Genomic DNA, 24,074 nt, shown 5'->3' with positions numbered 1-24,074 from the left:
TCTTGTATCCTCCTACAGTACTAACTAATGGTTCCGCGTGCTCCTTAGGGGTGACACGAATAAATAAATAAATCTGTAAGAGCAGCTGTGCTTTCTGATTAAATTACCTAAATTTGGTTCCGCATGATTACGAAAACTCGTATTGCATGTATATGAGGACAATAGTTACAGAGGAAACTGTGGGTGGCTATATGTTTTTTTTTTTTTAAGGAATGCCCTACAAAACATAACCTGGATAAAACATGAACTACTAATGATGGCACGAATGCTTTGAAACGTTTTCCGACAATAAGCTGGTAAATTTATTGCGTAACCATGTCGAACAATTTCCCCGTTATACAGCAAATAAACCAAACGTGCGTTGGTGACGCTAGCCACTCCAAAGTTTCTCACAAAACTCGTTTGGTGAACTTTGCTAACGTCACTGACTGGCAGTGGTTACAGTAATTTTTGTCGGAACTAAATAGTAACCATTTGTTTGGACATAGTATTGTTGTACAGGATTTTAATGAACAGACATTTACGTTATAGGACTAGTGAGGAACAGTAATTTAAATCTGCTTCAGCCCGGTAATTTGATATGGATTTCATGTCACTTGGAAGTCGATAATTCTTTTTAAAGACATTACCACTGCAATTAAGTCGACAATCAGCTTATGTAGGTGATTAGCGAAATTATATAAAAGTTCAGGTACACGGCGTCGCTCAAGGAGTTGATATGAGAATGTGTTGTAGTTGGAAAAAAGGATAAAGATGGAAGAACAAGAGGTAAAATTTTTTAATTAAAACCCATTCTCACAATTTACAATGGTCGTTAAAGTATAAGACGTAAAAAATTGGAAACATGGTCTAACTATTTACAATACTTGATAATAAACAACATTTCTCATTTTGTTATATGGGGTAACGATGTACAAGTTTTCGACTTTCATTCTCGAGAGAAAACTATGTACAGGTGACTGCGAAAGAAGCAAAGTGTTTGCGGTTGATGCCGCAATTTTTTGAAGTTTGTCCTTGCGCTTTGTTAATTCTAAAAGTGTAGGCTAATGTAATTGGAAATAGCAGTCTTTTAAATTGGAATAGCAGTTCAGTAGAGATCAGTGGAGCTCTGGGGATAAATGGTATATATCCATTGTACTTGCCAGTCATTAGTTCGATTATATTATTCGATAGCCGTTTGAAACATCCTTGTTCTATTACATAGTTTTGATGAGTTGAGATTTCTGAGTAGTGTGATCGAAGATTCAATTTTAAGTCGAAGGCAGTGTAATGGCATTCCGGGTACTTGCAAAGAGTTTAGAAATTCTATAGGGAAGTTCACACTTCCTTCGATGTTTAGAATCTTGTCGATCGATTTTTATATTCTCTCTCCACCGGGAATTTTCTTTTGAATATTAAAGCTGATATCGTCAACAAATTATTTTTAGTTGCCAAAATTGTCCTTTGAAATAACCAGTCCGGATTAGTGTAGTTGTGAAAAGTTTTTGGATGCATTTGATCGATGAGTTCGTTTTGAGCAGTGGCTATGTTGCAGAAATCTCTATTGGTTTTAATGAGGTCAGTCGTCTGATCAGAAGGATATGTCCCTTCGACTATTTATGATCGTTTTCTAGCAAAATGTGCTATTGTTTCGTCTTTCTATAGTTCAACTCTTACATTTTGTATTAGTCGCAGTAGTTGGCCAGGAATGTGATTTTTTAAGCATATTGATCTCGCCTGGTGGTGCTGACTTGGGGATAACTGGAATTGTTTGTTGAAAATCTCCTGAGAGTGTAAGCAGAGTTTTCCATACCCCTACCATTCGGAGGCCCCACCAGTGGCGAATTCCAGATCATAGTAAAAAGGCTTCGAATGGTCTACAATGTTTCAGAACATTCCACAACATTCTAGAGGATTATAGAATGTTTCACAATGATCTGAGATGTTCTGGGATGTTCCCGAGCATTCTGGAATCTTCATAAATGCTCCATACCATTCCCGAACGTTCCAGAACATTCTAGTATGTACCAGAAATTTCTAGGAGGCGAAACTTCCCAGCCCTTATATATAGAAAAGCACACGGTTGGGGGGGGGGGGGGAGGGGGGGGGGTAGAAGGCTATCTGCCACATCATACAACTTACAACTCTCTTGACTGACCGGAATTCCATTCTGAGATTTAGCATCACACATATTGTGCACCTAATTTTATAACACATGCTGATTACATGAGACCGAACTGGGAATTGTTGCAAAATGAAGTAATCGAAGCTATGTTGAGGGTCTGCCCCTCAACGTAAGTTGGTGAATAAGTTCGCAACAGTATTGCCAGATTGCGTAACAAGACTTTATTTTAGATCCCAAAGGCAGTTTACAACTGTGAACCGTAATGCTTAAGAATCAGGGACTCTGGTGAAATATGGTAGGACGCTGAGGGGAGCTGAGTAGTTGGTGAGCCAGACGGGTCCCTCTATGATGGGGTGTTCCGGGTCAACCTCGTCCGTCCAGTTGCCCGTCGGCAGGTAGATGTCGCGGCTGATGGCGCCTTCTTCCAGCACCGGCGCCACCAACAGGTCCTCTCCCAGCAGGAACTCTGCATGGAAAACACGGCACATGTCACAACTGTCTGCATAGTCCTACATCTTTCGTAACAAAATTGCTGCGTATCTAACACTGTTAATGACATCACAATGAATTCTCTATCCCCTGAACACTTATTTCGCCACCAGCAATTCACCTTTTAGAGATTCCAATACGTGCCATATCTCTATAATTACAATTTTAACATTACACGTGTACGAAATGGCCTTATTATCCCCATTAAAAGCATTAGAGTGAATAATATTGAAACTCGATACAATCCTACATACACCTTAACCACCTACAGCTTGCAACCGAATTCGAACAAGGCCGTTACTACATAAATACTCGTCAACGACAGGAGGGCAAAATGGAACAGTGGTCAATAAAGGTGAACTTATGATGAACGAGGATCGACCAAAATATTTGACAACGACGCTATTCTTTCATGTGATGTAATTGCCCCAGACACATAAAACGATACCTCCCTATAAATCAATTGTCGATGTTGGTTTCATTTTAATTGTACTAACAATATCTTTAATATTTCTTTACTGATAGAAGCTGATTCTGTGGTTCACACTGCTGTTCGTCACAGTCACCGTTCCCGTTGTGCAAACTGCTTAATGCCTAGTTTCTTGGTAAGGATTTATTCCCTTCACTAACCGTTATTTTATAGTAAGTAATTTGGCCACGTCTGTCTCTCTCAGTGTACAGGTTAGCTATTCACTCCAGAAAAGTAAGCAAACTCTACAATCGCACTGATACGATACGATAACGCTTGTAGTTTTTATATGTTCCTCTTGTAGTGTTCAGTGCTCTGGTATTCAAGAATTGTGATAATTTTCTGCGTTGAACAGATCTATGAAGGTGAGATACGACCTCACTCACATGATACTAAATCTATTTTGTGCTGCAATTGAACTTCAAAATTTCGTAACTGTATCCTTTCGGCACAGAAAAAAATTCTTTTTTACTAAGATATGTGTAATGCATTTCTGTTTACCATATAAACCAAACTTTGGTCATGATTTTGAAAATAAGTCACGGGATTACAAGCATCCCATGGAGAACTTGGTATTTTCTAAATGCAAACGCCCTTCGTTGAGGAATAGTGACGTGGGTCATTTTCAATAGAAAAGATCATGGAAACGAACACTGTATTCCCAGAAGAGATGTATGAAGGTAATAGAATTTGTCATGTTATCAATTAAATGTGCATACGCTTAGTATAGATATCGCGTACCATTAAGCAAAGGAAACGAGTGGCGGGTCTTCTCATTCAGGCATGTCCAAGGTAAATGTTTTGGAGCAGCTCGCTAGTGTATTTGGTATTCCGTGTTGCCGTGGTACAAAAATCTTCTAATGCGAAGTGTACAGACATGATGAAAGTAACCAGTCAGCGCAGCACAAATACGAGGACTTCTGTCTCATACTACTAATAACAAAGAATAGTCGGAAGGTTTCCGAAGGAACAGTGTCCGTAAGTTCAAAATGGTTCAAATGGCTCTGAGCACTATGGGACTTAACTTCTGTGGTCATCAGTCCCCTAGAACTTAGAACTACTTAAACCTAACTAACCTAAGGACATCACACACATCCATACCCGAGGCAGGATTCGAACCTGCGACCGTAGCAGTCGCGCGGTTCCGGACTGAGCGCCTGAACCGCTAGACCACCGCGGCCGGCTGTCCGTAAGTGAATCGAAGAACCTTCTTCGAGGTACTGAACGCAGTGCAACGAATTGCTGTAGAACAATATCTGTACAAGTAATTATCACACAACGGATACAAGTGATGCTGTGAACTGGTAATAGTTAATGGCGAGAGTATTCCATTTTCTAAAAATATAAACGTCTATCTACGCATTGTACATCTAGTCTAAACGCAAATGCAACTCCTCTGGGTTAAAACCCCCTCCTTATTCACTACGTCGATCGAATAGTCGGTGATGCTGAAAATAGAGCTATCCTACGAGAGGAACCTGTGATGATCAAGTTCAGGTGGATGGTAACACGTTTGTACCTGACCTGCTGTTAAGCTAGTGGCTGCTTTGTCGCCCTCGTGCAAATTCATAGACCAGTGTGTACGCTATGCGTGAGAACGCTGAATGAGGGCCTTTGAGCAGAGCGGCAACCACTGCAGCAATTTAGAAGTAGCATCACTAAGCCCAGTTCTCCCAAACGCCGTACAGGCGACCATTGTTACTATTATTTATGCCAAACAACGCAATGAATCCTCACTGGTGTCCACACATGGAAAGAGACCAGCACGCTTCGCGTAGTTCCGTGATACTCTCAGAAACCTATCACGGGGGATTGGCTGACTGTCCCCACCGCGAGGGACGAGGAGAACAGAGGTCTTAGCTTACAAAACCCAGTGTGCTCTTGAACAGTCGTCTCTTGGTGTCAGAGATGCGAACGCCGAAACTATAATGGCCGATCTCCGACGTAGAACTTCACAATCTCGCGTCTCGGCTCTCCATAGTTAATACCAGTAGCAATTTTGCTTCTCTTAGGACTTGGATCTTTTTTGCAGCTCCTCTGCCCATCCTACGTACTTCTTAGATAGTTGCTCAAGCATAGAAAATACATATTGATTAAACTTCAGCGTTTGTTCCTTCCGATTTCTTTCCCCTTAAAGCTCTTTTAACCCTTTCGTGATGAAAATTTATCCTGCATGTACTTGAGAAACAAAAGGTCGAAAACTGTCTCCCTTTATGATAAATAACACACTTCCTCTGCCAAAAGATTTTAAGCTTTCCGATCGGTAAAGTGGGAGGTATGTGTCCCATGAACCTAGCTAGATCCATGTTTCATGTCACCCCAGGATTTTCAGAATTATATTCTTAATTTTAGAACGATTTTATCAGGATGACAATTATGGAGAAAATTACAACAAATCAGTTACAAATCAAATTTCTCCTTCCGACATTGATGTTCATGAAATATCGCTAAATTTTTCATTTGAAGATAGCTTTGACATACAGCATACCGATCTTTCAACATTCTGAGACGCTTTCTGAAAGATATACGTTCCACTACAGTCGATTAATGTACAAAGTAGCAGAATTAATTAAGTTCATAGTAATGATGTACAAGAAAACACGATTAGTTAGTTCAGACATTTTCTGAATGGAGAAGATGCTGATTCGACCTGATTTTTGTGAAACAGACACACTATAAACACATGCTGCCCCATCTATCGCTCATAGTCAGTGGTATTTTTGCTCCAAGTTCAGAATGCAACTCGACACATCCTAGCACTAGACAGATTTGAGATGTAGACGTCCCAACGTTGAAAACTGCGTATTACTCGCATACATACACATCCCATCAACCAGAATAGAGCTAATAGTCAAGTCCAGTATAAATGTCCTTTCCAGAGGATCCTTAGTCACCTCAATTTTTAGCGTTAACCTTGCACGAGATAGATGTTGACCAGTCGCTGCCCTTAAAGGTAACGATCAGACCACCCAGTCACAAGTTAGTAAGAATTTTAAGGCTTGTCGGCCACTGTGGTGAGAGATGGGCTACTATTGTTCAGTACTTTATCCATCTTCCACAACAATATTTGTTGAAAAATCAGCAACCAGTTTCAAAAAATAAAATTGTTTCTTTACCGATTTCATGCACGTCGTGCCGTTCTTCACAAGACTTTTCAGAAACACATACCACAGATAAGTACAGTTAAGGATAGTAAGAACATTAAAGTTTAAGAAATAAAAGTTTACAAATTATAGGTAATTTACAGAATTATCGCAGTATTAGCGAGCATCAAAAATAAAGAGATGCATGCAGCATGTTGCTGTAGTACTAAAAAATACAACTTTCATATGTAAATACATATTAAGAACTATTACATATTATTACATATTACTAATACATATTAAGAACTAAATACATATTAAGAACTAAATACATATTAGGAACTAAATACATATTGAGAACTGTTTCTCCATTTACTCCATTTAAAGCTTCCAGCCCCATGATTAGGTTTGTATTTTGTTTTTGCCGATAGGTTCCTTGCTAGCACGTTAGTGACCTCACGACAGCTGTTTCAAAGGTATGTGTGGTGTCACCGCCAGACACCACACTTGCTAGGTGGTAGTTTTAAATCGGCCGCGGTCCATTAGTACATGTCGGACCCGCGTGTCGCCACTGTGTGATCGCAGACCGAGCGCCACCACAAGGCAGGTCTCGAGATACGGACTAGCACTCGCCCCAGTTGTACGGACGACTTTGCTAGCGACTACATGGACGAAGCATTGCTCATTAGCCGAGCCAATAGTTAGAATAGCCTTCAGCTAAGTCAATGGCTACGACCTAGCAAGGCGCCATTAGTAACATTGCATGTATCTAAAGAGTCTCACTTATATCGTCAATACCGATGTACCAAGGATGGAATAAAGTTAAGTATTCCAGAAGCTACGTACTTTTCTTTATAACATTCATTACATATCCTGTTACAGACCTATAACTTGCCTGCTAAACGCGTGCCTTTCGGCTACTTCCGTGGCGTGGCTGTCTTGCTACACCACAACAGTATGTTTCTTAACTTCCCATCCACAGTGACACATGTCATTTGTTTCAACGTTTTTTATTTATTATTAGGATTTTATATATTACTTAATACACTAGTTATTCGCACATTTTCGTTTATGTTTTATGGCAAACATACTCGTGTAAGGTTTTTTATTTTTATTTTGTAGTACTTTACCTTCCATCCCCAACCCACCCCACCCTGAGAGCAAATTCAAGATATGCATGACATTAATTGATTAGCTCCATTTATAGCATGATGTCTGCAATGGTTGTTTGCTTTATGTATACCATATTTGTACATGCGCTATGATCCACGTATAAGCACTTACGAGCTCTTTCTTCTTTAGCGCATTTTATGATTGTATTACTTGCTGTTCTTGTATGTTTTAGGATAACAGTAATATACTGCACACACCTGCTTATTTTTAAAGCTCGTTAATAATGTGACAATTATAAGTATGTACCATCGACTTATTCAAATTTTCAAAATTATTTTTCTTAAAATTTAATATTCTTATCCAGCTTGTACTTATTTGCGGTATATTTTCCTACATATTCTTCTGAAAAAGGGTGCTAAGTCCATTAAATCGGTAAACAAATGAAATTCATCTTGTGAAATTGCTTGCTTAATATTTCGACAAACGTTAGTGTTTGTGAGGCTAGTTGGCGACCAGAGCCTTCAGTTAAAAACTGATAAAAGGGAAGGAAGATTGTCTATCGCACACATTTAATAACATTGTTGCCTCAAGCTCCATTCAATAAGATACAGCTGTATATTGTGCCAAATGCACTGACGAAGCCTTATTGAGTAAATATTCTAAAAGAAAATACAGAAAAATAAGCATCTATTAACATACTGATCCTGCTATCATTACCACTTCAGTTAGTTTTTTATCGCTATATTTTATAAAACACTGTGAAAGCTGTATATGTTTTTAAAGTGTTTCCTTGAAGTTTGTCCTTATTCTTTTGACAATGTGCATTCAAACAAATCAATGAGACACGGTAGTTTACAGACGGCACAAGACGGACGTGAGGGTGGGAAGGGTAGCAGGAGGCTGTACACAGATACACAGGAAACACACACACACACTCACAAACACAGACACACAATGTGAGAGGGAAGCCTTGCCCAACATACCTGAGTTTATGCCGAGGGCGGTGTCGTCGGTGGGGTCGACCCACCAGATTGGGGGGTTGACGGGGCTGCCGTCCTGTACCGCCTTCCGCATCAGCTCCACGATGCGCGGGGCATAGCGGGCGTGCAAGTCCGCCAGCTGTCGGCTCAGTTCCACCGTCTGCAACAGCATCGACACTACACAGTTCATCCACACTCCACAGAGTAAAAATGAGTACACTTCTTATGGGGAAAATACTGGGCGACCGGGAAGTGCAAACTGTTTTATGGCTAAACCTTCTCCCATTACATTAACTAAGATATACACACAAAATGTACGTAAAAATTTCCTGACTAACAATAATCAATAATTCCTGTTTTTCTTATTATTTGACTTTTATGCTGACATGGGCATTTCATCTTCATCTACGATCCAGTTTTGGAGATCTCTAACAACGTACTTGGCCATGTGCCACAGTGGTCTGTCAGTGGAGACGTATTCATTAAGTCAGAAAATCAGGTACCAGTCCAGCAATCTAGTTATACGTTTCTGTGGTTCCCTTAAATGGTCTACGGCAAATTCTGAGACGCCACCTTTCAGAGAACATGTCTGATTTTCTTCCCAATTCTGAGTTCGTGCTCTCGTCATCGATACGGTGTTGAACTTGTGTCCTACCAATGTAGTTTAGTGCATTCTGCTGCAGAGACAGTCTAATGCCCCCAAGGCGATTATCATCACATAGCAACGAACATAAACGACGTGAACGAACAGTATTACCAAGTTAGTAATGGTACCAAAACACGCACTACATATCCTATACAATTGCATAAGTACGCCAACTGACAAAAAAGTGAAGCCCTCAGAATACATGGTTGGTTGTCAATGTAACCTCCTACACCTACACGCCATCAGCTAGTATGTAAATGATCAGAATTACAATTCTCCGCGATAGGTAGAACAGCCACAGGATTGCTTTAGTATTGTTCACGTTTATCGATGTTATTAGGCGTGGGGGGGCTACATAAACGGCGTAAACACTATCAACTTTGTTGAGTGATCACCGTGAAGAACATGGACAAATTATTATCAGCGCCTGACAAAGTTTGCAAGGAGCGTTTGCCTGGCTGACCGATCCGTGCAACATCCACACTGTTGAGCCACTTGGATTTCACGGTCTGTACTGCACTGTATGGAAAAGTGATGGCAGGTATACTCGTCATGAAGGTTGCAGTTGACCACGGCTGATCACCATAACAAAGGATAACCTTATTGTACACCAAGTACATCAGAACCTCATCACACCTGTGCCTATCATCAGAGTATATAACGGACTCCGTACGTTACCGTGCGTCATCCTGCAGCAACAGTCAAAGACTAACTTCAGCTGAAATATAGAATTACTGTCCCATGCGTTCGCAGCCACTACACCATATAGGGGTTTGAATAAACCTTTCATTTCTAAAACTGGTTGACTGTCTTTCACTTTATCCTCACGCAGATTCCGTTCCAACAGTCGATTCATCCAGCAATGATCATGATTTTAAAAACAAACTACAGCATTTAGAGTCACATGAAACGTACTCACACATACGAACCTGAAGAACCATCAGCTGTATACTGGAATGACGACAATAAAAATTTATGGTGGACTGGGACTCGAACTCCGCTTTTCTGCTTTATGCGAGCAGTTGCCTTACCATGTGGTTATCTGAGCACAACTCACAGACAGACATAGACTTCCATATGTCGTCAACCATGTGTCTACAACCTGTACTCGTACATCCTCTGTGTATACACCCGTACAGGAGAGATATTTTCACTGAAAGTCAGTTGCCCAATGTCAGCGGATAAATACGATACTGTAGTGCCGTACTTCTGAACAACACAGGACTGTAATATAATATCTATCCATTGACATTGGGCACATGACTGTCAATTAAAATGTCGCGCCTGTACAGGAATATACACAATGGATTGACGATGGTAGCTTGAGTCTGCTAATGATTCGTGTTCGGGTAGCTAAACGGTAAGGTGACCGCTCGTGAGAAGCGGGATATCCGGTTCGAGTCGCGGTCCACCACAAATTTGCATTATCATTCCGTAAAGCAGCTGCGAATACATTTCATGTGTTTCGTAACGGCTGTAGTCGTCGCAGTGCCTGTTCTTTCGGACACGCACGTAAGTCGGAAGGAACATTGCACCGTAATTCGGAATAACACAGGCACTACAATATCGTAAGAGACGAGAGACACAGACGTGGTGTCATCGTGCAGGGAGACATCAAGTATGATTTCAGATTTGTGAAATAAAAACGTAATTATGCAGAGATGGATAATGACTTCCAGACTGCAGCAGTATAAATGGCTATGGTGTCGAGACAGCTGAAGTTTGTTTCAGTTTGTGGTCCACCCTAAGCTCGGGTGAAGACACCGTCGGTTTGTTTTGGACTATGTGTCGGTGATCGGTTATGTACCCACTCATCTGACTTGCTACTTATTTCTGTTAAGAGCATAATTTATTTGAAGGTAGAAATTTTTCATGTACGCATTCTGGTTGGTCTGAATGCATCACAGAAACCGACGTTCACGAAAGACATTAACGCTTAATAAAATTCGCAATTGCCACGACTGAAAAGGGTCCATTAGTCTTCTCGAATACACATTCTCACAAATTACCTTTACGGTAAAGTTTATGATATTCCTTGTTAGCAGCATATATAAATACAATTTCTACCGATGATATAAGAGAGCCAGTTATATGTATCAAACCAGTCTGTTTCTTTATTTATGTAAGGACTCCATTACGTAAGTTACATGTGACATCCCACACTAAGATAAATGTACAGCAAGAGAGGCACATTTTCTGAAGAGGGTACGTGTTCCGGTATCCATGCAGATGCAGTTCTGCTGCAATGACGATAACGCGTGCATCCCAGTGTGTGGCTGAAGTGCCGTAGAAAATGTAAACGTACCCCAAAGTTGAACTGCGTGGGACTATAGGATCGTTGAGTGCAATACGTTTAAACTGACCGCTAAATTCTAGCGGTGTACTGAGAAAATGCAATGTCGAGTCCAGCAGTAGTGAAAGTGTGGAAGCATTGTGACTAATGCCACACAGGCGTGTGCCTTTTGAAACTCAGATCTTGCACCATGTGATTTCCATCTTCTCGGCAAACTGAAAGAAAATCTGTGGAGAAAAATCTGTGGATTACAAATGACTCTGATTCTAAGGAACATATTTTAACCACAAGAGACTGAACGACTGGTTTAATGTTCCGAATGTTGTTTCTACGAAGAATTGCGGAATGTGTAGAAGAATAGTGTAATGTATCTGTATCACTTCGAATTATGGTGTAGCATTCAATAACGACTGTTTCGCCTGACACACTAACTCGTAAGTTACTTTCTGAAGTTCTGTCTTCGTCGGAGTATCCTACACTCTCAACTGAAGATTTAATTTTCAGCGACATTCACACATTTCAATCAGATTTCGTGGTTAGAAAGTAGAAAGTCTGCCAGTTTTTTTAGCTGTGGATACTAAAACTAATGCAAACAATTTTTAACCGATCATTGAGAAAGAGAATGTGGTGTCACCGCCAGACACCACACTTGCTAGGTGGTAGCCTTTAAATCGGCCGCGGTCCGTTAGTATACGTCGGACCCGCGTGTCGCCACTATCAGTGATTGCAGATCGAGCGCCGCCACACGGCAGGTCTAGAGAGACTCCCTAGCACTCGCCCCAGTTGCAGAGCCGACTTTGCTAGCGATGGTTCACTGTCTGCAGACGCTCTTAATTGCAGTGACGACAGTTTAGCATAGCCTTCAGCTAGGTCATTTGCTACGACCTAACAAGGCGCCGTATTCAGTTACTAATTGATATTGTGAATCATGTACCCTCAAGAGCGACGTTCATCATTAATGGATTAAAGTTAAGTATCAAACTAATTACGTCCGCTTTCTGAATTCTAATTCCTTGTCATGTTCCAGACCTCACGTCAGTATAGTCCTTCCCTGCTCACTCCAGCCTGCGTGAGATAAAACGCGTGCATTTCGGCCTCCTCTCGTAACACGGTGTTGCCTCTTCTGCCAACACAACAGAGAACATGCAGATTTGTCCATATAATGCTACGTACCTCGTCGTCAAAGTCCCAGGGCGCGTAGGAGAACTGAATGGCCGGCATGAAGACGGTGGCCTGCAGCCAGCGTATGAAGAGCTCCTTGGTGGGCGCCTCGCTGCCGTAGCCGTTGCCGCCCACCATGTCTGGCAGGACGAAGGGGTAGCCCACCATGTTCATCTGCAGCAGCGTCGTCACCAGCGAAGCCAGGCCGTTGTCGAAGCCCCACCTGCTGTCCTTGTCGAGCATCCGGACGTAGTACGGGAACTGCTGGCTGTGTTGGCCGACGCGAACCTCTACCATCGCCCCGAACTGGGCGGCGGTCTGCACGTAGTCCATAGAGTACTGCACCGGGTTCATCTTCTGTGGCCTCAATACGGGAAGCTGTGGTAGCCAGCTGGTCTCGCCGGCGTCGAACTTGAACGAGTCTATTCCCGCCTCACTCTTAAGTTTCTGGAAGGTATTTGAGACAGTAAAAATGTAGATAAGATTATGACACATAACATTCTAGTGCAAGGTGATCAGAAACGGTCTGTAAAGGTTGCACCGTGTTAATAATCATTTAAGTTAGCCAATCAGGCCGTTGGTCGCACATACTCAAGCAGACCACCGGATAAAATTCGTGTCACTTGTTCTCATAGCGTACATGAAAGCACAGGTTACACCTCAGCTTTTAACTCGGGTTCCATCCTTACTATCCCATTTCCAATATTTGCATCCGCCCCCGATAGCTGAGTAGTTAGCGCGACAGAGCGTCAATCTTAATGTCCCGGGTTCGATTCCCGGCTGGGTCGGACATTTTCTCCCCTCAGGGACTGCGTGTTGTGTTGTCCTAATCATCATCATTTCAACCCCATCGAAAAACAAGTCTCCGAAGTGGCGTCAAATCGAAAGACTTGCATCAGGCGAACGGTCTACCCGACGGGAGGCGCTAGTCAGACGACATTTACATTTCATCCTTCTCTTTTTCGGTTTTAGGAAACCACTCGAAGAACACGTTTCGTGAGAGCGTCTCTCGCAGGCCACTTGAATTTGTTCGCGAAACTACCTGACTGGTTAACTCCAACGCTATTTAACTCGGACACAGCGCAGCGTATCGAACTTTTTTCCTTGAGAGTCATGTCTCGGCACAAACTAACCTAAAACACCCTTACAAGCTTTTCGGGCTTTTTCTGACCACCCTCTGTAGACAGCAAATTATGACTCAAATCGAGGACAGTTCAGCAGAGCTGAAGATTATCAAATATGTAAAACGTACGACGGTGTGTATATTGGTGGCGGTTAGGGGAAAATCCTAGAGCATGATGCAGATTAGTGGGATGGTGAATTATGTTGGCATGGAGATGCAAAAACCTGATGTAAGCCTGTTTGGATGATTATAATGTCACCTAAGGAAATGGAAATTCACACAGATGAGGGTCAGTGCAAAGTTAATGCACACGAACTGACACATTTGTTATCACTTTGAATACGTAAGAAAGTTGTATGAAATATAGATGATTTCCATTAACCTCGTTATCCGTAATTATCAGTTTTTTGTCTCATATATACATACTATTTTCCTGTAACATACTTTAACGGTAGGTTCTACACAATCCACTGCCTTAAATAAGTGTTTGAGAATTTAAGAGTATTAGGCCTATTACTCTGCCTGACCTATACTATCCTAATGCTGCAGACGATTACAGTGGTTGTAAGTAATATCTTAGTTCATTTTTTAACTTGAGCAAAATCTTCCTGGAGTGTATTATGACCCTGTTCTGTAGAAGAAATTTCTTACAATAATCTTCTCAGAAAAAAATACATACACATTTCACATTAACATAATATCTAGTTAGATGTCAACAATGCGTTTCAGACAGCACAGAGAGTATGTGAAATATTCTTGACCCAGATATGCGCTTAGATAATGGGGAACATTTCAGATTAATTTCGACTGTAGAAAAGTAGAAAGTTTGTAACTGCACGATATACTAGTATACTTAAGGTTTTTAACACGGCTGTCAATCAGCGACTGTTGTATAATACAAAACTTTGAAAAACACAGCCCTCAGTCGCGAACTCAATTAATTTGTAACCTAGGTTTCGGTGTCACAAGGCACAATTTCTTCGGACAAAATTGAAACTAAATGTTACAGCATAACGTACCAAAAATACTAAAGTTGCGGTCATACCTGAGAGTGACAGATAGTCAAAATTAAAATAATAAATAAAAATAATTAATAAATAAAATTAAAATAATAAAATTATGTTGACTGTAGCAGAGGGACACATGGCAGCCCCTAGTGGCTTGCACCTCTGTTGCATTTTATTTTAATTCTGACTATCTGACGCTGTCAGGTATGACCGCAGCTTTCGCATTTTTGGTACGTTATGCTGTAACATTTAGTTTTAATTTTTTCCGAAGAAGGTGTCCCTTGTGACACCGAAACCTAGGTTACAAGTTAATTGTGTTCGCGACTGAGAGATGTGTTTTTCAAAATTTTGTATACTAGTATACATTTTAAGTAGTCAACCACAACACGACTGCTTTACAAATCAGGATAAATTGAATATATGTGGTGTCTGTTCTTTCAGATCTGTCCAAAAGTACAGAGACCATTTTGATCCAACAGCAGCCAAGAATCGGAACACAAGAGAATTAAAGACATTAGCTGACAATGGGCATTGATTTACATCAACGGGGCCAGTTGAAAATTTGTGCCAGACGAATATTCGATGCTGGGTGTCCTGTTTACTAGGCAGATGCGCTGATCACTACAATGATCACAACAGCCGAATGGAGTACCCTACCACGGTTCCCGTCAGACCCAAATTATCAACTCATACCAGACACTACTCATGTCGTCACTCATTAGCCTCTTTATTCGCGAGATTTCGCTGCTTCGAGCTTGGAGTGTACCCGCGCTGAAGGGATCACTGACCGTCTTCACCTAAATTATGTGTATGTGGTGTCCATCCCTTCGGACATGTACGAAGAAAAAGGAACTACATATGTATAACTGAGGCAAAGACGGCGAATGACCTTGGGACATAGGTGAAAGAACAGACATCACATTTACATAATTAAGGCTCAGACGGTGAATGATGCCTCCAGTCCAGGTGCACACCAAGCTCGAATTCTTACGGGAATCGGCGAAATGTAAAGAGGCTAATGACGAGGCCCACTGCTTCAGTAGTGCGTAGTGTAACTTGATAATTTGGGTCTGACGGGAATCGTGCTAGGGTAGTCAATCTGATTCTTGCGTCCATTGTATCCACGTGTCATAGTGGTCGGGGCATCTGCCAAGTAAGCAGGAGACCCAGGTTCGAATCCCAGTCTGGCACAAAGTTTCAACATACCCCATTGATGTAAATCAATTCCCACTGCCAGCTAATGTGTTATTTCCTTCCTGACAGTTTAAACTATTCCACATACCAAGATGACGACTTCTGTACCACAGGACACGTGCTAACGTAATCTTTAATTGTTATGCTCACTATATTTAGCACATACCCACCATAATTTGTAAAATAAACGACATGCAGCTGGATAGCATCAGCGCTACTTACCCAGAGCAGGCACGCCCATTGGCCTTTAGTTGAAGCGTTGTTGAAGTTGATGATGCCGCCCTCACCGTTCCACCAGCTGGTGTTGGTGCTGCCCTCGGAGCCGCTGACGAACCAGTCCTCCTCCACGGCCCTCGAGTAACGCGGTTCGCAGTCAGAGTTGATGAACGGGTGCACCCACAGTGTGACACGGAACCCCATTGCGTGCAGGTCGTCTACGAGCGCTCTGACGTCAGGGAACTTGGCGGGGTCGAACGTGAGGCTGCCGTAACAGGTCTCCCACTTGTCGTCTATCTCAATTTGGCTGTTGCTGAAGCCGTGTTCGACTATCTCGTTGGCGAACTGTCTCACTGTCGTGTCGTTGATATCTCTCTTGTAACGCGCCCACGTCGACCATATGGGATGTGTGGTCATGCGCTCGTCTGGAATGTCTACGGGTTTGCCTAGGCGATCTGCGATGGCCTTCTCGTGTGCGACCCTTGCATTTTCGTATTTGCAGATTGTCATCTCCATGACACTCTCTGAACGATCAACTGGGTAAGGTGCCTTGTTCTTGGAAGTGAAACATAATGCATCCTCCGACGTGTTTGTATTCTGTTCGATAAAAAGAGGCACATATTGAGGAATGTAAACGTATCGGCCATCGGAGAAGAGCCAGTAACGCTCGGCCACGCCGACGTTGTCTTGCTGTTTGCTGACGTACGAGTAATCGCTGTACACGTTGTCCTCTATGGGCCAGGTTTGGTTGTACTGCTCGAGTCCTCCATAGATGTGGCTGCCCAGATGGTTGATACAGGTCCGGAAAACGCTGTTGGGACTGGTAGTGGTGGTCTTTGTGGAGACGCAAATTATTTGCACACCTTGCCGCTGATAAGAACGTTTAGCCTCGATTAATGGGAGGCATTCTTGGCGACTCTGACTGCTACAGTGGGATCTGCGAGCACCCGATGCGTCTTCAACTGTCACGTAGGCAACTTCGGTGTCCTGGCCACCTGAAACATTTGCACAGACACAGCCTCAGAGAACTGGTTTACAGAAAATCTGTTTGGTGAAAACTGTGAGATAATTTTACTGTTAGAACAAGTGCGAAATCAAATCGTTCAGTTTGGTTCGTTTCACTTTCACTTGATGCACGAATGTCCTGAAATTTTATTGCGATTTTTTTCACAGATATAAACATTTTTGTAGCGCATCCATGAAACCATCTGCCTTCCATGAACTGTAAGTCAATAAGAGAGATGTATGCTTAACGCACCTTTAGAAAGCACGAAGCAGATGATCCAGTAACTGTGTCTTTTCTAATATGCTGTGCGCAGACAATGTTTCAAACAGTGCCATAAAACATGATACTAGCACGAAACACGCATTTTCATTTCGCATGTTAAATCAATGAATCGTTGTTGTCAGACAGGCAAGAACCCTCATGCAATTAATGAACTTAACATGACTTTGTTTAGTATCGCCTCAAGGAATCCCCACACGTAATTTTTTAATGTGTAATGTATTAGCATTTCAACACGTAGCCAACATTTGTTGCATCTGCATTTCACAATTTTCTACAGCAACTAATTCAGTAATAAGAGTTATTGTTTTTGTTGATTATACAATAAAGTTTAATTATATTTCATCACATACGTTGTAAATTCATGCTATTGATAAATGTTACAAAGTCTAGTGAAACAAATACAAAAATAACTGTTGTAGGAAACTCTGTTCAAAATTTCATGCTGAAATGCAGAATTTAATGACTTACATTAAAAGAAATAAAATTTTAGAACCTACAAATCACTCAGATTAGAGCTCAGACCAGGCAATTTTTTTCTTTTGTTCGACGAAATAATATTAAATAAATGAGAAACCATCGTACCTCGAAGAAAAAAAGCAAATTATGGTTCAGTGATACCTTTTTAACTCACGAATTATACTGTGTACCACCCCCACTCAGATATTCCTTAGCAACTGCTGAGAGTTTCATCAGTATATAGTGAGAGAAGAATGTACGTCATAATAATAAAGTTCTGATCTAAGGACACGACAACTAGCTTGTAGTCAACTAGCTTGTACGGCTTTTGAAATGAAATGTATAGGGAAATAGTTATTTTAAAAATTACTTTAAGTTAATCTAATCCAGACCACAGTCATAGAAATTCAGAATGGAGTCTCCGGGATTCAGCGATATAGTGTAAAAATCGTAGAGCAGAAGCGGATGAGATTTAATATTGTTATATTTACATTTGCCTTCAAAAGGCCACACCTTCAACTATTGTCAGTTGCGGAATATATTCACACCTGATCGTGGACATGAATAATCAATAATCAGTAAAAGCAATATTTAATTACCGTAGTGGTTACTAAGACGTCACAGAGAACAAGGATGCTTACTACACGGAACTGTGTTGAAACTGTGTCATTAGAAGAAGCTAATATGACATTAAGCAGCCCGCCTCTGAGTTGGGGTTTTTTGGCGGAGAAGACCAAACGGCGAGGTCATCTGCCTCATCGGATTGGGGAAGGATGGGGAAGGAAGTCGGCCGTACCCTTCAAAGGAACCATCCCGGGATTTAGGGAAATCACGGAAAACCTAAATATGGATGGTCAGCTGTTATTCATCACACCAACTAAACATTTTGTCTAAGTCATCTTGTGTCCTCCTACAGTCACACATCTTCGACATCTTACCGTACACCAGAATATCATCATCAAACAACCGCAGATTTTTGTAACCCTGTGAGCCATATCATTTATGTATATAGAAAATAATAACGATCTTATCACACTTGACGATACCCTTGTCTCTGTTGAGCCCGTCGAGGATAACGTATTTGATTCTATTACTTACTAAGTCTTCGAGACACTGACATATCTGGAAATCTATTCCATATGCTCATACCTTTTTTAATAGTCAGCGGTGCGGTACCATGTCAAATGCTTTTCGTGAAGCTACATATATGGAACCTGCCTGTGGCCATTCATCTATATTTTGCAAGATCTATCACGTGAGAGAAGGACAAACTGAGTTTTACTCCAGCGATTCTTCGTGGACTTAAGGTTCTAGGTCTCAAGATAATTTGTTATATTCAAACTGAGAATGTGCTCAAGAATTTTGCAGCAGACCGATGATATTGGTGTGTAATTTTGTGGATCCATTCTTTTGACCTTTTATAAACAGGAGTCAGCTGCCAATGCCGTTGTGTACACTTCGTAAGTTGGAGTTCTATTTGCGCCAGGCGAATCACTTTTTTTTCAACCCCCTTCAAGTTGTTTCTCTACGGTTCGAATGCCTATTACCATGTCGTCATACGGGAGTTGCTCGAGGTTCATACGACGGTGTGTTTGTACCATTCACCAGTGTGAACAATTTCTTAAATGCGAAATTTAAAACTTCGACTTTCGTTGCGCTATCTTCAATTGCCACACAAAACTGATCAACAAGTGAATGGATGAAAATCTTTAACATGCTTAGCGATTTTACGTAGAGCCAGGATTTTATCGGGTCGTCGGCCAGACCTTTCGCTAAAGTATGACGATGGTAGGTGCATGTTACGCACATACACCTTTTCACAGACCCTCGAATCGACTAACCTTGCCTGTCATCACTGTGTGTTCTCTTTTGAACCGAGAGTACAACAGTCTTTGGATTCTCAGTATTTTCTGAACTTCGTTGTTAAACCATTCTGGGTAGTATCCCTTCTTAACCTACTTACTAGGCACACGGTTCTCCTCGGCATGATTTACGATCTGTTTAAACTTTGTCCATAATTCCTCTACCTTCATCATTCTGGAAGTATGTAATGTCAGTTCATTGCCTAAGTGAGATGCCAGCAACTCCTTATCTGCTCTTTAAAGCAGAAACACTTACTTCACCTTCTTGACTGATTCATTAACTATCGTCACCATAGTCGCTATGATGACATCATGATCACTAATCTAGGTCTCCATATCGCGCACACTGACGCCACTGATAAGGTCCGGCTCGTTTGTAGCTACGGGGTCTATGAGACTTCCACTGCGTGTGGACTGCCGAACCAGCTCCTGAAGACAGTTTTTTGAAAAACGTGTTCAAAAGTACTTGGCAAAACTGTGTGTACTCCCCACAGTTAATCCATAGACGTCCCAGTCTATACTCATTACGTTAAAGTTCCACTGATATATTCGTTTGAATCATAATGCGATAGAAACCACCTACGCTGATGACGTATCGTGATAAATATTATTTCATTATAACAAATTAACCAGTAAAATCAGTTTATGTAAATATGATGTTTGTTAGTACATCTAACTGAGCAGGAAAGGAATTTCAGTCTCTTAGGAAAACACTTTAACTGACATTTTATTCCCCGATTCTCTACAACTATAATGTGAGAGGTTCAATCCCCACTTAGCTAGCGTTTGTAATACACTTTGTTAGAGCGGTTCTAGGCGCTTCAGTCCGCAACCGCGCTGCTTCTATGGTCGCAGGTTCGAATCCGGCATGGATGTGTATGATGTCCTTAGGTTAGTTAGGTTTATGTAGTTCTAAGTCTAGGGGACTGATGACCTCAGATGTTAAGTCCCGTAGTGCTTAGAGCCATCTTTGAACATTCTGCTAGATCTGATTCTCAGTAGGTAAGTAATTTAGCCCAGTTGCAGATTATTTGACTTCCAAACGTGGTAGGACAGATATGTTTTGCACAATGGTTCAAAAAAATGACTTAATACATTCGACTTCGTAAATAGGTACTACACGAATGGTAGCTTCTTCTATGCGTCACAGGATACGCTCCTAAATTATTGTGTAGAGTTCTTTCTGTTTATTGTTCATTAGAGACGCACATCACTAGACTGGATTTTAGCTTTCACATATTCTAATAGAAAACAGATGCTTAGAGTTATCAACTGCAAGGTATTCATGAAATTCAAAATCGGCTCCACGAATACCACATCCACAATTACCGTCGCTTACACTCTATTTTTATGCGGCAGCCGACCAGTAGAATGTTGGCTGCCTGAGCACTCACCCTTTCTCGTAGTGATCAGGAGGCGGTTGCTCTGCTCGTCGTACCGAGTCTGGAGGTCAGCGAGTGCTGACGTCACCACCATAAACAGCAGCAGCACTGCCAGCCAAGCCACTGAAACACGGCGAGGGCAAAGCACCGTCACTCAGCACTGTATGTCACACTACTTTGTAGCCAGAGTCTACAGGCACGAAGTGTCTAGATATTAGGCAGTTATTACCTGTTTCATTTTACAGTTATTTGTGTGCTTATTTTAGATTGGAGCCACTAGCTGTTCTATTGTAACCAGTCGAGCAGTCTTTTCATAATCAAGTTCAACAGACAGGTTAACGTAATACATGTACAAATTAAAATAAATCTAAAATGATGAAAATATGAACATGTAGACACTACTCTTACGAAAAAGAATTGGAATAAGAGCTATACAAACAAGAGCAATAATAATTCAAATAGCGATCTGAAACAGCAATGGACTTGATGGAGGAAACATAAAGAAACAAAAGTAAAATATCGGTATAAGCAATGTGGAACGAAGTCACATGGCGTAATGAAAAAAATAGAAGGATGCATAAGCCGGATGAAATTTAGTAGGATTCTAAAATACTAGAAACACAGGCACTCGCCACTCTCGTTTGCCGCATGGTACCTCATCATCATGTTCATCGTGAACGATTTCCAACCGCAGGCCCATTCTCTTTGGAACATAAGACTCGCCATGTAGTCCTGTTTTCTCACCAGTTTTCCTTGTTCACTCTGCTCCAGTGCTCTTCGCTGTTTCTGCCACACTCCTCCACACCATTCAGCCGTCTATCCCTGTCCCTTTCGGTTTTCCTTCGCATCGCATTTCATGTACCCTGTTGTCTGCATTCTCTGTAAATGCCTATGCCACCTTAGCCTTTTGGACGTTTCTGTCCATTCTGCGAGAGTTCCCCTTTCACTATTTCCCTTAACCTTTCATTCCTCTTCTTATCCCCTCTTGTTACTCCTATCCTACTCCTGAGGAACTTCATTTCACATACATGCAAACTGCTTACATCTCGTTTCTTCATTACTCATGTATGCATTGGTCAGTATTGGCATATAATAACTTCTTGATGAGACGGCTTTGTACCAAACCACTCTCGTAACACTTCATACGAGTGCTTCTTCCTGCCTGCCACGTTCACGGATCTCTTTGTGATATCTTCCACTTTCCTCAGTCACCCTTCCCAAGTATTTGACAATTTCCACCTTCTTCAATTGTTCAACTCCGATTCTTATTCCGCTACTTGGTCTATCTTTATTCGTAGTTGTAACCAGGTTGTCGTCTTTGTTTACTTTTAATTTCATTCCATACTGTATCTCAGTTTCTTCCCAAGCGTCCAGCTGTTCCTCCTCCCTTTTCCCAGATCAAGTTATCAGCGAACACCATTGCTTTCTTCTTATCTTCTCCAGTATTTTTTCTACTACCTTAGTCATTATCTTATCTATGACAACAATGAAGAGGAGAGGAGACAATGCAGTGTCCTGTTTCACACCACTTGGTCACTAGAACCAATCCGTCTTTCCATTTTCCACTTTCACGTAACTCCCTATCTAGCCGTGAATATTTCTGTGTGTAGTGCTTCCTCTTTACAAATTTCCTGACCATTTCACCACTTACCCTCATACAGAGGATCGTGTATAACATTCTAAATTATCAGAGTAATAGTTTTCAGCTCTCCATACAATGACATGATGAGGCAGAGTATTGAACGTTAGAACACGCTTCACAGTTTCATCTCTGGCCACGCCTGTAATAGATATTTGATGTATTTTGTTATTCCGTTTCGAAGGATGTTATTTTTCAAATATAATTACTATTATACATAATTATCATTATATCAGTACCTAGTGTTTCATTACGTCTCCTGTAGTTTTCAAATACAGTGTGTATATTGTAACACCGCACGCTTTTGGCAGTAATGTGTTACGTAATTCATGAATACTGTAATGAACCTTGCCTCATTATAACTTTCGCATGTTAACTGAAATATTCGATTCCACCTATATTGCGGCCATACTTGAGTTAATTTTCTTAGATAAATTATGTATTTCTCATCTGAAGATATGTCTGAACATATCTGATTAGCAGGACAATATTTATTAGTTAATATATTTTTATTATTCACATCGATCCATTTCAATGTAGATTTTGTATTACACAAATTAGTAGTCAGAATTGTCAACTTAAATGATCAAATAACAAATTTTCAGAAGGCATAATATTGTTATGCTCATGCAAACAAAGTTTCTATCTTCATTTATAATTTTTGTAATTCAATTATCGATAGCGAAATCGACATTGTAAAATTACAGGCAGCTACTATTTTTCATATTGTCAAAATTTGTTATCTTTGTTATTAATCATTAGGCCTACAAATGTTCGCTTAAATAATTGTTTTCAGAGGATAATATACACATTAAATCTGAAAAAATAGTTCAGTTAAGACAGTGAAGTTAATTTTAATTTGTATATACCCTGTTCTTGAATGTCCTAGACATTGGAGTCGTAATATATAACGTATTTCTTATGGCAAGCGGGTCAGAGTTTGGTTCGACACCAGAATAATGGAGTTAGCATGTACTGAGTTTGGTACGTCTTGTTCTCTGATCGATTGTCTTCTTCGTATTTTTCAAGGAAAGTACACAATATACATTTGAAAAGTGTCGAATATGTGATGGTAAACTGTTTTTCAAGAAAATGCAAATGAAAGAAGAAAATTGTTAAAAGCAAGATGATATTCCATCGACTTGTCATTTAAACGACCCTGGACAACATTTTTTTCATTAGGTTATACAGGAAGAAAAGAATCTGATCCGACACTGAGACCAACTTTGCAAGATAAGTTTATGTTTCTGCAAGTATAATATATTTGTCCTTACTACATATTTTAACATCGTTTAATATAAGAGATAGTTATTTCTACGTAATAATTGGGATTCATAATGTATGGACTTTTAAGTAGAAGGGACATGGATTAAAATACGTCACCATGTATCTCTGTTTTGAATGATATCGACTTTTGTCTCTTCCGCTAAGTGAGTATTAAATTTTTGGTGCATACATATGGAGTCAAACTCACCTCTTTCCATTGTAATTACACTGTACACCCCTGAAGAGCTGCAGCTAACTGTCCTGTTCAGTGGGGCACACATATACATATAGGCAGCGTTTATC

At 40.9% G+C, this 24,074-nt stretch overlaps 1 protein-coding gene across 1 annotated transcript; it reads right to left on the bottom strand.

Moving 5' to 3' along the window:
• Positions 1–2,370: 2,370 nt before the first annotated feature.
• On the bottom strand, positions 2,371–24,036 carry LOC126413188 (myogenesis-regulating glycosidase-like). The gene is made up of 6 exons (XM_050083084.1): positions 23,980–24,036; positions 20,879–20,989; positions 15,885–16,873; positions 12,351–12,785; positions 8,242–8,398; positions 2,371–2,570 (listed from the first exon to the last, which is right to left on the bottom strand). The coding sequence occupies exons 1-6, from the start codon at positions 23,987–23,989 to the stop codon at positions 2,371–2,373; spliced, it is 1,902 nt and encodes a 633-aa protein (XP_049939041.1). The 5' UTR covers positions 23,990–24,036.
• Between the last annotated feature and the right edge of the window lie 38 nt (positions 24,037–24,074).

Source organism: Schistocerca serialis, chromosome 7 (assembly GCF_023864345.2).
Source record: "Schistocerca serialis cubense isolate TAMUIC-IGC-003099 chromosome 7, iqSchSeri2.2, whole genome shotgun sequence".
NCBI classification, from domain to species: domain Eukaryota; kingdom Metazoa; phylum Arthropoda; class Insecta; order Orthoptera; family Acrididae; genus Schistocerca; species Schistocerca serialis.
Note: the sequence above shows the minus strand (reverse complement) of the source record. Positions and strands in the feature narration are given on the sequence as shown.

Bases quoted from the DNA above. Each gene is read 5' to 3' on its own strand.
- LOC126413188 (XM_050083084.1), bottom strand. The intron at 12,786-15,884 runs GTAAGTAGCGCT...AATACCTTCCAG, and splicing joins AATGGGCGTGCCTGCTCTGG to AAACTTAAGAGTGAGGCGGG. The intron at 2,571-8,241 runs GTATGTTGGGCA...TTTTCCATGCAG, and splicing joins CGCCCTCGGCATAAACTCAG to AGTTCCTGCTGGGAGAGGAC.